Source organism: Helobdella robusta (assembly GCF_000326865.2).
Source record: "Helobdella robusta unplaced genomic scaffold HELROscaffold_2, whole genome shotgun sequence".
In the NCBI taxonomy this organism is placed as follows: domain Eukaryota; kingdom Metazoa; phylum Annelida; class Clitellata; order Rhynchobdellida; family Glossiphoniidae; genus Helobdella; species Helobdella robusta.
Window position 1 is genome coordinate 4,043,121 of NW_008704083.1, and position 15,000 is coordinate 4,058,120.

At 32.4% G+C, this 15,000-nt stretch overlaps 2 protein-coding genes across 2 annotated transcripts; one reads left to right on the forward strand and one right to left on the reverse strand.

The window, feature by feature from the left end:
- Positions 1 to 716: 716 nt before the first annotated feature.
- HELRODRAFT_93972 (hypothetical protein) lies at positions 717 to 4,295 on the reverse strand (the record flags this gene model as incomplete). Its single annotated transcript, XM_009017296.1, has 6 exons — positions 4,162 to 4,295; positions 3,851 to 3,931; positions 2,574 to 2,802; positions 2,233 to 2,365; positions 1,584 to 1,666; positions 717 to 792 (listed from the first exon to the last, which is right to left on the reverse strand). Coding segments are annotated over exons 3-6 (516 nt in total), but the record flags the coding sequence as incomplete, so codon positions are not given.
- Positions 4,296 to 5,873: 1,578 nt separating this feature from the next.
- Positions 5,874 to 9,700, forward strand: HELRODRAFT_188288 (hypothetical protein). Its single transcript, XM_009017297.1, has 4 exons — positions 5,874 to 6,018; positions 7,255 to 7,387; positions 8,747 to 8,872; positions 8,983 to 9,700. Exons 1-4 carry the CDS (start codon positions 5,888 to 5,890, stop codon positions 9,070 to 9,072), a joined length of 480 nt encoding a protein of 159 aa, XP_009015545.1. The 5' UTR covers positions 5,874 to 5,887; the 3' UTR covers positions 9,073 to 9,700.
- The last annotated feature ends 5,300 nt before the right edge of the window (positions 9,701 to 15,000 follow it).

Consider the following 15,000-nt stretch of genomic DNA (forward strand, 5'->3'; position numbering starts at 1 on the left):
CATACCATCATCATCATAAACTTAGACAGCAAAATGAAAATCATCGACATCATCATTAAAGACATCATCATCATTACAATGGCAAAAGTCATGTGAATGTTGTGATTGACAAAAACTGCATAAATATTAGAAGGGCAGTGTGATGTTAAGTAGAGAACCAGGAACCCAAATTAAGAGATGCTAATTTGCTTAAAATGAGATTTCAATAAGAAAAAACTAAAAATGAAGAAAAAGATGCAAACACTAAAACAGACATAATTTATATTATTGTTATTATTATTATATTATTATTAGTAATCTTATATTACTATCATTTTTATTATTATTATCATTTTATATAATTATTATTATTCACGTTATTGATAGAACGTAACTTCGGCCATGTGTTGTGCAAAAAAGATTGAATGGATTAAATTGGCTGGTTGAATCAGCATTAATTTTATCAAAGTAGCCACCGACAAAAGCTCCAAAAATAAGAACTAAGAAAATGTACATAAGTTCTAAAATTTGAATTAACTTGGAAGGAAATTACAATTACTGAAACAATGAGCTGGTGAATTGAAGAGCATATAGCAAGAGTCACTAAACAGTCTATAAATATCCTACTAGTTGAGTGTTATTAATGTGTGATATTGTATCAGATTTCCTTCCACATATTAACATCACATACATGGAACAATTACAACGATCATACACACAAGGGAAGGGAAGGACCAACCGAAGAAGAAACCAAACGTAACAACAGAAAGTTCTGTAGCCAGCAGGAAGAACCTCATTATCAGCCACATTGCCTGGTGGTTCAATTTTGGTTTCATTTAAATACCTTCATTCATTCATTTGCAGTTGAAAGGACAAGAAAAAAAATAATCTGAAACAAACCAGACGGATTTTGAATTTATTTAAAATAATCAAATACTGTATAAAAATTGATTGAAATTCTAGAATTAACTATTGTAAAAGTGCATTACTAAAATTGAAAACAGGTATCATTACTCAAAATAATATGAATAAAAATAACGTTATTGGATTGCTGAATATTGACAACAAAATTCTTCATTTGACAAATTTCGTTACAATAGTTGTACAAATTAATCATTGAATTATTTTATAGCTCAAGGTTTAAAATTTATTTATCATACTTTATTCACATTTATTCATCATTTTAATTACTTATTATTTAATGGCTCAATGGTTAAAGGCGCCTGGTCTTGCTGCTGCAGTGACTATGTTCAAATACAAAAAGATCCCCGCCTATCATATGAATGTGCATGATGTGTGGTTTTCACGCGTATTCATATACGCTGTGTGTGTTTGTCGTTGAAACCTCTGAAGCAAGCGCAAAAGAGAGAGAGAGAGTAACCTTTAACCTTTTTATTATTAAATTAGACTTAAAATAATTTGGTATGGAAGTTTGGCTTCAATAAATTGTTGGCAACGAAATGTAGTGCTATGCTAAGTTATTTTAATTATAGGAGGTGGTCATGAATGGAGGGTGTGATGGAGGTTGGATTGAAATTTGGTTGACGTGAGTGGAAAAATGACGTAAAAATAATGAAGCATGACGACAAACAGAGAGACCCACTCTATCAATGACGTCATAAGTTGAACTGTGGACTGACATGGAGATGACGCAACGAGTTATGCTGAGTATATGCGATACGAAGACCTGCAAATCATTGTTTGCAACGTTCAACAGCCACTTAACTACAAATAAATACAAATAACTTAATAATAGTAAGGAATGACAACTTCAACAGAACTACAAATAACTTTTTTAATGTACATAGGTAATAAAGGACGCCACGTTCAACAAAGTTAATCATGAAAAGTATTTTAACTCCTATCTCATGATTACACAATCACCCAGGTGCTACAAATAAATAATCTTGAGTTAATAATTACTAAGTAAATAATTACTAAGGTAAACAGCCTATCTAACCTGATAGATGAATAAATTTTTAAAAAAACAGTAGAAGTTAATGACGTCAATCAAGAAGGAATGTTTGGCCTATGTTTGTAGCAGTACAACAGAGTACAATAGTAGAGAAAAACTAAAGTCAGTATAAGTTGGCAATAATAGCTCAATAGATTATACAAGTTGTGTACAGTAGTCAGTACAGGTTGCTGGTGATGGCAGGGTTGAATTAACAATTGAAATAATTGCTAGCAAGATGGAGCTCTACTATGAATGTTAAGAAAGAAGTAGTGGTGGATGCATACTATGATACTAACAAGGAAGAAGAGGACAGTGAATATCTGTCTGTTGGATCTTCTTAGAAGTGGAAGTAGCACGGAGATGTTGAAGAGCAGGTAAGCCATGAAGAAGACGTTTGGAATGAGAATCAACAGGTCCCACAACCTTACACTGGTTTTTATAATTCATCAAATAACAACTTACGTAAAAAATTGTAAAATTCATTCAACATCGCTATTCTTAAACAACTATTTGTGAAAATAAACCAGTTTCTAGTTGACAAAAAATATTTATTAACATATTCATCTGTATAATTTTAAAAGAGGCCATTGACAGGATATTGTACAAACAATTTTTGAGATAGTTTATGTGAACCAACTGTGAATTGGGCAAAGTCCAGTACAGAACTTTCAAACAAACGTGATTCCCAACCTCAGTAACATTGGTCAAATTCCAGCTGGTAGTTATAACATTGGAATAGAGGGTGCTACTTGTTGAAACATTGAGACAACCAGTGCTGGAGAATGTAGTGCTGAAGTTTATATTAGGACTGTAGGTTTGTGTAACATTGAAGTGAACAGCATTCTTTGCCGTTGCTTCCATTTCATCTATCTATAAATTAAAATTATTTTTCTTGTTTAATAAGTTATATTAAGATCAACATTACTAAATTATTTTTTAACTATAAATTTCTAATTGTCTTTAGCATGTGTTATGTTAATCAGGTAGTTTAGTAGTTGTCTCATGTTAAAGACACATGATGGGTTTCTGTTTAATTATTCAAAAAAATTGTGTCAATCACAAGCAAGAGCACATTATTGTGTACATCAGTGTATCATATCACGATAGAAACACATTTAAGTATTGAAATTTTGAATCATTTCAACTTCAGATCTAAGTAAAGTAAACTATTAAATTCACATTACTTTTAGGAATTTTAATGACTAATCAGTAATCTTATTAAAATAAGTTTAATTAAATATAGACTGAAAGAAATTATAAAAAACACAAAAATAAATAAAAATTTAAGTAACAAATGTTAATATTAATTGATATAAAGGTAATAAAAATTAATATAAAGAGCAAAAATAATATATAATAATAATAAATAATGTAGTTGAAATAATTTACTTTTAAAAAATAAAATTCCAATGGGTTTATTTGTTTATATGAGCAATACATTTAAGCTGTAATATAGTAATCTAGTAGGTTTAACAAATAATTACATTTATTTAATTTAATTTACAGATCAAACCAAAAACTATTAATATAAATTATAAATGCTCATGAATTGATACAACCACTCCACTTTTTCTGTAATTTTGTCTCATACAAAATATGAATTAAATACATGAACAATTATTATGCATTATTTAAAGCAATTCCTCACATTTAAAATTTAAATTAAATGAAATAAATAACTACACACTTTTAACAAGCTTAAAATGCTAGCTTTTCCATGACCTATCTAATGACTAATCTATCTAGTCTAGTATCCATCCTATTCTATTATTTTGACTGGAGGTAGAAAACAAAAAAGCCAGTCTGAACTTAAGCTTAACTTCCTTTTTAATTTTTAACTTAGTAGTATTTTTCAATCCTGTCAAAATTCAAAATATAATATTGTAACATTTTTATTATATCTCTCTAACTAACTTGAAATTTAAAATTAACAAGCATCCATTGACTGATTAAAAAAATCTTGAGGATGATGTGTCAAATTTAAAATGTAGAAAACTGAAAAGAATAGAAAGAAATGAAGATTTAATTTAAATATATTAAATTAAAATAAAAAGTAAAAAATGAAATAAATAGATTGCTATTCTGTATTGTTGTAGTTGTTAGTTGGTGGATTACTTTTGGATTGCAATTGGACTTTGGTAGAATGTGATGATATTCAAAACACAAAACAGGATGAATAATTTGTTTCTTTAAATTTTCTTAGAAAGCACAAACTATTTGCTCACCTACGAAGGTTACGGTTACTAACTTTAGTTAGAGTTAGTTATTATTAAATAAACGCCATTAACAAAAGAATTTACATTTTATTGGAGACCTCGTCTCTCTTTTGCCCCGATCAAATACAAAAACTACCTAAGACTGCAGTGCGAATACAAAGAATAAATACATGTAGAAAGTCTAGAAAATGAAGCATATTCAGAAGCATAATTATAAGCATGCATTATATGCATCAAGCATTATATTTAATTATATATTATATAATATATATATATATTTATATACATTAATTGAATAATTAAGATTTGTCAACAGAAATAGTTTTGATTAGTGGAATTTATGTTTGTGTGACAGAATTGCAAAATCAAAGCAGGAGTGATGATTTTGGGAGGGAATTGAAAGAATCAGAAAAACTTGAACAAATTAATCAGTTCAAGTCAATGATATAGAGATCAGTGGTTATAATACTTTAGTGGTTTTATTACCAGGGACAAAAATTACCCAAAAAAAGTGAAAATTATTATTGTGCATTCTGAGCAAGCAATGTTAGCATCATTTAAAGAAATGTAAAAAATCAGATGATAGAAATGATAAGAGATAGAAATCGACAACAAAGACTGTCAGTCTCACACTACTCGCTTCAAAAGGTTTTTTCAGATAAAAATTAGAAAACCATTGACTCATTGACTGGATGATTGATTGATTGGTAGGTTAGACGATTTATTGATTGACTGACTGATTGGTCGATCAATTGCCTGATCGATTGGTTGGTTAGTTGATTGATTGATTGATTGATTATCATATTATTATTATTATTATTATATTTATCAGATATATTAATTGAACCTAAACGCCACGGTTTACGATCGTCTTTTTCTTCTCGCTTTTTCTTAACTCGTGTTAAACACTCTTTTGCCAATTCTGCTTTTGCTTTTTCTGGTCCTTTTCTCTGGAACTCTCTACCTACTTCTCTGACTACTTCTCCATCACTCCGAGTTAAGAGCGGATCTCAAGACCCATCTGTTTTCAAAATTCATTGAGGAGCGCTGTTGAACATCGCGGAAATAGCGCTTTATAAGCTAATTGATTGATTGATTGATTGATTTGATTGATTTGATTGATTGATTGATTGATTGATTGATAGATTGATTGATTGATTGATTGATTGATTGATTGATTGATTGATTGATTGATTGATTGATTGATTGATTGATTGATTGATTGATTGATTGATTGATTGATTGATTGATTGATTGATTGATTGATTGATTGATTGATTGATTGATTGATTGATTGATTGATTGATTGATTGATTGATTGATTGATTGATTGATTGATTGATTGATTGATTGATTGATTGATTGATTGATTGATTGATTGATTGATTGATTGATTGATTGATTGATTGATTGATTGATTGATTGATTGATTGATTGATTGATTGATTGATTGATTGATTGATTGATTGATTGATTGATTGATTGATTGATTGATTGATTGATTGATTGATTGATTGATTGATTGATTGATTGATTGATTGATTGATTGATTGATTGATTGATTGATTGATTGATTGATTGCGATCGATCGATAGATATGTTCTTTTTTGTACCAACGCTAATAAATTATAACATCTTCATGTAACATCTGACTAATCTGGCAAACAAATAAACAAACGAAAAGTGAACAAAGGTGAATATTTAAAATAATTGGATCGGACGATACGATCTCGTGATGAATCCATCAAAAGTCAATTGGGGTGGGAACGAGTTTGTGAAAAAAGAGGACGGGACGTCACTTCTTATGAAACTAAAGTTTGATAAAGTATTAAAAGATCTGACTGAAATATTCGTAAATCTTTCCAGGTGTGTCTGTGCGTGTGTGTGCGTGTGCGTGTGTGTGTGCCGTACATACATAGTAACATACCAAACATTACCATCTGCATGTTCTACAACACAATCAACATCATCATTTCATTGGCTTCCTTTTTTTAAACTATATTTCTATATCAGTGACTTTTTTTAATTCTATGTTTTTCATTTTAACACATTTATTTTTTCATATGAGACATTATTATTAAATTATTCCATTAATTTAAATCAACAACAACACGCATTTAGACGACATTTTTCCAGATATTGGGGTTGCCGTTTGACTACCTATGATGAAACCGAAATACTCCTCAATGCCATTCACATCTGTCACTCGCCTCAGTATCACGCAACCCCGTTTCCACTCTGTCCTTCTCTACCTGCTCTCTTTATCCCAATTGCGGATGACCCCTTCCTATCACTCCTTTAACCTCGAACTCCAACGCTCGCCTAATCCTTGTACTACTCCTCCTATCCTTCACTTTAACCCCACACACCATCTTCACCATAGCTCTTTCAGCCCTCTGCAGTACACTTTCTTCCTCTCTCCTCAAAACCCAAGTTTCACCACCATATACTATCGCTGTTTTCACACATGCTTTATATACCCTCCCTTCCATCTTCACTTACCATTTCTTTCCACACAATACCCCACCCAGTTCTCTAAATTTCCTCCATCCCACATGAAATCTTTCCGTAACAGCACTCAAACATCCTCCATCCGCGTTCAGCTTAACCCCTAAATAAACCAAGCTTTCCACTCTTTCAATACCACCACTCAACCCCGTCCTTGATTCCGTCCTATTAATCATACCATGAATACATTTCTTACATTTGAACATGCCTTTCACCTTTTTCAGTGCCCCCCTCACACCATTACATCTCTTATGCACCCACTTCTGACATCCTATACACAATACCGAGTTAGCCCTCACTCTCCTGTCACATAACCCGCAGGGGTCTATTTTACTTATAACTCGCTCCCCACCTTTCCCACTCACCATTCAATTAATTTAATAATTTAATTAAATTAATATTAATTGAATAATAATAAATAATAATTAATTTTTAATTATTAAATTAAATAGGATCAATTTGTGTTTTTTATGGGGTTTTTTTTTGTTTTTAAAACAAGGACACTTTTGTCTTTTTTCGTTTTTTGTTTTTTTTAAAAAGTTAATAATTTAATATGATTAGTTTTAATTTTTATTATTTTAACAAAATTTTTAGATCGGAGTTGGTTAATTATATTGAAGCAGCTCAACATTCAACCGATTTTAACTTTTCAAATGATTCCCTTCAGCAAGTCATGTGCCACATCATAGATGCCATCTGCTCTGATCAAAGCACCAAAGAATCCAAGGTGTTTTAATATTGATATACTGTACACACATATTTGTTCATTCAAGGAAATTAGGAATTAGACAGAGTTTTCCATGCAGTTATGTAGAATGTTCATCATTTTGTCTGTCTACTTCTTAATTATATGAACAGAACTTCAATGAACAAAGTTGACATATTGAGGATTGAACATTTAAAAAATTTGCACTTGGAAAAACATCATGCATATTTTTAGTTTTCAACTAGGAAGTTCTAGAATTGCATCTAAACTTCTACAATTTAACATTTATTTGTAGTTGTTTTCTCAAGATTTGTAGACATTTTGGTGGCAATTCACTCCAGACAACGAAGTGTCATCATGCTACTTTCTGCATTGTCTTATTAAAGAATGCAAAATTTTTTGGTTACCTTGTGTCCAAGTGTTTTGACTTATTTCAATACCAAGTTGTATACTAATCTTCAGTGGGTTTGGAATAGGTCCAAGTGCTACTGACTGCTGCAGAAATGGTTTTGTATGATTTTAAGATAATTTCTAGCAATCGATGGATTGAATAAATTCCAAAATCTTTTGGAAGTTGCTTTCCAGGTTGGGATAATTATTATGGACTCAGCCAATTTATTTTTTATTCATAGTCTAATGTTTGTTATTAAAATTTTATTTTCATTCTATCATTGTGAGGTTATAGAAAAGGATTGTGTGCAGACAGGTGCCAAAAATTTCCTAAAAACTAAGTGCAAGCCTCTTGCATATTTTCAAATCATGCATCTCAGGCTTTAATTGAAGACAAAATATTTTATACTGCTTGCAACTATGTATGCATTTATTAGTAGTGTATAAAATGTTTGCTTGGAGATTTTATTTGATGTGTTTCTTTGCTTGTCTGTTGCCAGGAATGTTTGCTAACTTGATTGTGTTTGGAAAACTTGATACATCCTTTCTCTTGCAGAATTAATAGCTTATCAGCTTTTCAGATTTTTAGCATTTGTTTCCAAAACATTCAATTCATCATGCTGGTTGATATGGAATTGATTTACATTTGCACATGTATGTCGCAGTAAATGATTGGGACATGATTTCAAAGAAAGGAAATAATGTCCAGAATCTGCTGGTCATTCTTCCATTTGTTCATCTCACCAATCTGCAACACTGCAGCACTATTTTATTTTGCAAGACATCCAAGACTTTCTACCTGGAAGCTACCTACGCCCTTGCTGGACTCGACTTTACAAATTTACGCAGTTCGTTTACATGCTGCAAATCTACCCATTATGTGATAATTGGTGGTCTCTTGCATTTTAACCCAATCATTGCAATTTGCTAAACCATCTCGCCACCCGATTAAAAATAAATTACTAAATTTATTTTTTCGATTTATTCTAGAAATCTCAAACAAAACCACCTTCATCATCTAAGCCGCAATTCACTACCGACTGCACAATATGTCAAGAAAGTTTACAAAATATGAAAGTTTTAAAATTACGCTGCAGTCATCGCTTTCACGAAAAAGTAACTTACATCCCTATTTTATTGACTAAATAAAGATATTTTGCTCAGAAAAAACTAACAATATGATCCTAAATGATTTTAGTGAGTTTCAATTCTCTTCCTTTGTACAGTGCATCATTCGCTGGGTGAAGGAGCAGTCAACTTGTCCAATTTGCAGGAAGTTCACATTACTGGAGGAAGATTTCCCGCCGTTGTGCTGATCAACATTTCCCTCTTTTAATTTATTAATATCCACTCTTATATTTGTTAATGTAAATGTGTGTGAGAGTGTGAGTGTGGCGTGTGTATACATTTGTAGCTTAAACGAATGAGTGTATGCAGTGATGTGTTGTATATATATATTTTTTATGTTTTTTTATTAGCAATATATTGATGCAGTTACAGGCAGCCTAAATATTCAGGAGATTTTTTTGCCTTGTAATTATTATATTGATTTTTCTTTATTTCATTCGTCATTGGCATGAAAAATATTTTTGCCAAAGTTGAAGCAGAGTCAGATTTTACGGCACGGCTGTGCACATGGTTGAGGTGCCTGGCAGCGCTGTTGCAGTGACAGAGTTCGGCGTCACATGCAACGTGTGATGCGTTAATTCACGTTTATTTGCATACACCGTGTGCCTGGCTGCTGATAGCTTTGAGAAATACTAGAGATAAATATGAAAAATAACTTTTAAACATCGATTTATTATATAAATTTTAAAAATTCTGTAACACCTTACATTGTGTATAATAACGTAATTCATTGAGTAAATTTTGTTTAGATCATTTTAAATAAACAATTATTATAGTTTATTTAATTTTTTTCAAATGAAATCACGGTATAGTTAATTGGTCGTTTGTTTCATTCATTACGACTAGGAAGTAATCGCTAATCTTGATTGGTTTTGCGTACAATGTAGGCGGGTACATAGACTTGATTGATTTCTACAGGCTCCTCCCCACGTTTCCTACCGCTGTGTTTCCGATGAAGAGGAAATATTTGTCACGTTCTTCACACGTCACAATCAACTCAAATTATCAAATTCACATTTCTTCAACTCAGTTGATCAGAAATCAGAAAGTTGTTTGTTTTACTTTTTTAACTTTTGAAAAGTCAGCTGTCGTTCGGTTAAAAAAATTAATCGGTTAAAAAATTTAATCAGTTTAAAAAATCACGAGATTCAAACTTTAATACGTATTGTTTTAATATGAGTTTCAGGAGGAAAGGTAGAAAGCCGAAGCACAACTTCAGCAATGATGAAGGTTAGTGTCCAATGTGTCTCCTGTCTTAATTCGCATTATAATAATATTTTGCGTAATGTATTTACAAACGATTTATGTAGCCATTGTAAGGCTTTTAAATTTTAAATAAAATTAGGCAAATAAGAAAGCGATTTTAAAAAATGCGTGCTATGCAGAATGCAGCAACCGCGAAATTGAAAGCATGAGCCATAAAAATGTATTGCTTTAAATTGTGCTTACTTTAGCAGCAAAATGAACAAATTTGTTTTCAACGCACGTATATATAAAAGTTTTATTACACGCAGTCTCATCAAACCGTCTATCACATCTTATCACATTTGAGCACACGCACAGGCTCGAGCACCACTAAATTTGTTGAAACGAACCACACAAATCATCAAAATGGTTTTCAAAGCAAATTGCGTAACCGTGTCTAATTGACATTTAGCTGAGCCACTTTCTTCATATTGAGATACTGTTATCATCATCATCGAAAAGGTCAAAGTTCATATCTGAGGTCATCCAGTCATTGGACGCATGTCCGATGCAATCGCATGTTGCTTCCATGTCATATGTCCTCTTGCTATCTTATTACGGTTGAAGTTGTATTCAGTGCATAACATGTCGGATGCAAACAGAACTTTGGTGGCGGACGTCCGTGCGTACTTGCGCTGACATGACGCACGTACGAGTCATTAAGAAGACGCGCAATGTTCAAAATTTATTAACCTCACTCAATTTCATTTGACATTTCTGTTTACTCTGAAATACTCCACCACAAAAATTCAAATTTATTTCTTTAGTTTTTTTCTTATCATTGTAAACTAAGTTGCAAATTGAAGCTTACAAATTTGTTGAGAATTCAAGAAATGTATACTATACATAGTTACGGCATCTAGCTTAAACGTGTCCTAATCCTAACACATATGCATGTGATTGTAGTTATTTATTTGCTAATAAGTTTGTTTTTTTTTTAACTCCTCGATGAAATTTTCAAATTCAAACAAATTTTTATTAAAATTTTCTGCACTACGCATCTGGAGGTCAAGTTGTACAAGTAAAGTTTTTTAACCTTTGGTTATTAAGCTGGTGTTTCTTCATTTATTCGTTGGCTATCAAAGTAACCAAAGTGAGAATGATACAGCTGGCATGGCGACAGTTGAACGTCCTTGCAATTTTATATTGCTGAATTTCAACAAAAATTAAGAGTCATAGAAACACTGCCTTTTCCAATTGTTAGTCGATCCAAATTCAGTTACGATTTATTCATTCTATAAATAACTATTTGCCTGCAATCTATACTTTTGAACGAGGGAAGGTACTTGAAGACAATTATTTAGTATCAAAAACTTGACATACTATCACGACAACAACAACAACTTGACATACCACATCATCAACATCGACAACAACAAACAAAACAACCGCTTAGGCTACATCAACGACACTTCAACATGACACTCAACGTATCATCCAACAACAACTTACTATGCACTTAGTCGTACAACGACATATATCTAAATATCATCTCATCCATTCATCTCCCTCCAACAATCGATCAGAATTTAAGTTATTAATTGAGGTATGCTAATCTTCATTTAGGCCGCAAGTAGCACGATTGTTTGTCGAGATCGCACATGTACGTACGTGTTGTACGCACGCGTGTTCAACACATGCGTGAAGCACAATTCACAACAATTGGTGCAGTTCAGATGATCGTTTGCGCACACGACAAATCTTCTTATCCGTCAGTTATTTGTGTTTGAAAAATATTCTAGGTTCGTTTCGTTTCGTTTCGTTTAAAATTTTTTTCACAAATGAAGAAAATGAAGGAAGTATTGTTTTTTACATGCTATCCATACCGATGTTAACATTTGTAAGTATCAACGTATATAAAATCTAATACAGTAAAACCAAATATACATTTTCAAACAGTTAAATAAAACAAATTCATACAAACAAATACATACATAAATATGTATGCTATCCATACCGATGTTAACATTTGTAAGTATTGTAAGTATATATACATATATATATACATATATATACATATACATACACATACAAACAAACAAACATGTATATAAACACATTCATGCGAACAAACATACAATCGAAATTATTGTCATAAGAAGATACATAATTATATAGAAATAGGCAGATATGAATTGGATATGGATAGGACCTTTGAGATAGAGCAGATGTTTATATGCTTGTTTTTTGAGCTGCAGCTGACGACAATAACACACACGTATACACATACACACACACATACACACACACGCGTACACAGACACACGCACAAACACACAAACTCACAAAAGCGTACAAATTTATGAATGTACATCGTTAATTGTGTTAATGTGAAAATTTATGTATGTGTGTAATGTTTGAATATTATACACACATGCATGTTGTACACATCCGTTTGTATTCCTTCAGATTTGATGGTATTTATTTCTTATTTGTTTTAGCGTTTTAATTGCTCTGCTTACATGCAGAGTGTTGTGATGTTGTCAAAATGTTATAAAAAAATGTTTTGTCATCATCGTCGTCACACCAAACTCATCTGGTTTCTAACCACACGTACATGATGATACAAACACACACACACACACGCACACACACGCACAAGTTGATTAAGATTTTGAGTTTGTTTTCTTCAGGAGATGTGTATATAAGAATATACATATTGTATTTAAAACTTCTCGACAAGGAAACACTGAAATGTTTGGTTCAATCATTCGTCCATTCAAAATTGGATTACTGCAAGAGTATTTTTTATGGAGTGTCCGGTAGACTAATTGATCGTCCGCAGTCTATTCAGAATCGAGTGGCAAAAATCATTTCTGGAGGATTGAAGTTCGACCAAGTAGGCCATACCCTGCATGACCTTCATTGGCTAACAATAGAAAAAGATTATTGTTCAAGATCGCGATTCTGGTGTTTAAGTGCCTAAACGGCTTGAGTCCATACTATCTGCCTAGAAATTTATCATACAATACAACAACGGCTCATCGTATTCCGACACGTTCAGAAGATTAATTTTTTCTGTCGGTCGGAGCCACGGAAAGTTGGTTGCCACTCGTGGTCACGCTGTCGCAGGTCCAACAGTTCGGAACAGTTTGCCGGACAGTCTGCGCCAATCAGGATCGACTGTGTTCAACAATTTCGCAAAGAACTAAAAACGATTTTTTAATGCATCAATTCCACTAAGCTCCAGAAGCACCTCTGAGTAATATTAAAGCGTGCTATATAAATCTCTAATAATAATAATAATAATAATATATATAGTGTACGTATGTGAGTGAATTAGTGTGTGAATGAGTAAGGGAATGAGTAAGTGAATGAGTGAGTGAGTGAGTGAGTGAGTGAGCGAGTGAGTGAGTGAGTAAAAACTCTATCGATACGATGCATATATATAATACCATCATCACTAACGTAACCACCACCATCATCATCATCATCATCAACAACATCAACAACATCATCATTATCATCATCATTAACAATATGCAGAACGATGTATATTCAAGAGAGATCTGACTAATCCAACAAACAGCACCAGATAATATAAACCTAATTGATATGGATAAATTAATTATTTTATTACTTTTTAATTCATAAAGGCTGATCAGATTTCACCGGAGATTTGTTACGCCACAAAAAACTCCCAACCGATCAACGACAAACTATAGACAAATTTTATTCTGTTCTGATTTAAGTTATTAACGTTTTAATGTATTTTTACTTTTTTATTATATATACATATATGTGTGTGTTGTGTGGGTTGTGTGATGTGTGTGTGTATTGGGTTTTGTGTGTGTTTTGTGTGTGTGTGTTCATATCCACACACATTGATTGTTATGTTTCGTTATTTTTTAGGCGATTTTTAATATTTAAATATTGCTAGCAACAATTTAGTACATTATTTTTCAAATGATGTTAATAATATGATAATTTATTTGATTACTGTCAAAGCCTCACGCGCGCACATGCACGCAACACACGCAAACACACACACGCACACGCAACACACACACAAGAACGGCAAACATATGAAAGGGTGAGTTGAATTGATACACTTACAAAGATATCAGGAGCCATGCTCATTCGAATGTTTCCTTCAAGTTCTTCAAATTTATTTATTTATGACTTTTCATTAAGAAAGCATGCACATACATACATGTAATATTTCTAAATGGCTTCTGTACCACAATTTGATTCATCGTGATAAGCACTTACTAACTTATTCTTTCATTTTCTTACTTATTTTGTCAATCAATCTTTCATTCATCTACCATTCACTCATTCCCTTTTTTACTCATTCATTCGTTTATTCATTCACTTGTTCATTCATTCATTAGCAGGAATGTTTATTAAGTGCTTGCCATGTGTTCTATGCACTCATCCACATCAACGTCATCATAAACTTCATCATCACATTTCGTTTGCATGTTGTCGTCATCATCATTTCATCATCATATTGAGTGAGTGTGAGTGAGTGAGCGAGTGAGTGAGTGTGAGTGAGTGAGTGAGTGAATGAGTGAGTGAGTGAGTGATAATATATAGTGAAAATGACTAAAGAGTAAGGACGACTTTTCGGCAATGTTGAAGATCTGAACGTTGTTGAAACGGCTGGAGATAATGACATCAGCAAGACGGTGTTGATAATGATGTCGACAGTGATGATGATGATGGTTGTGGTGGTGGTGATGATGATTGGATTGAAACCTCGATATAGATGTGAACGCAATGCGTGCGACTGAAGGATGAAACGTGCTTCATTATTTGATGTCTTGCTTGTAATAAATATTCAGGATGATCAAATTATGCAGATATCTTGAATGCACCAGCATGCGTCTGTGTGTGTGTGTGAGTGTTTGTATGTGTGTGTGTTGGTG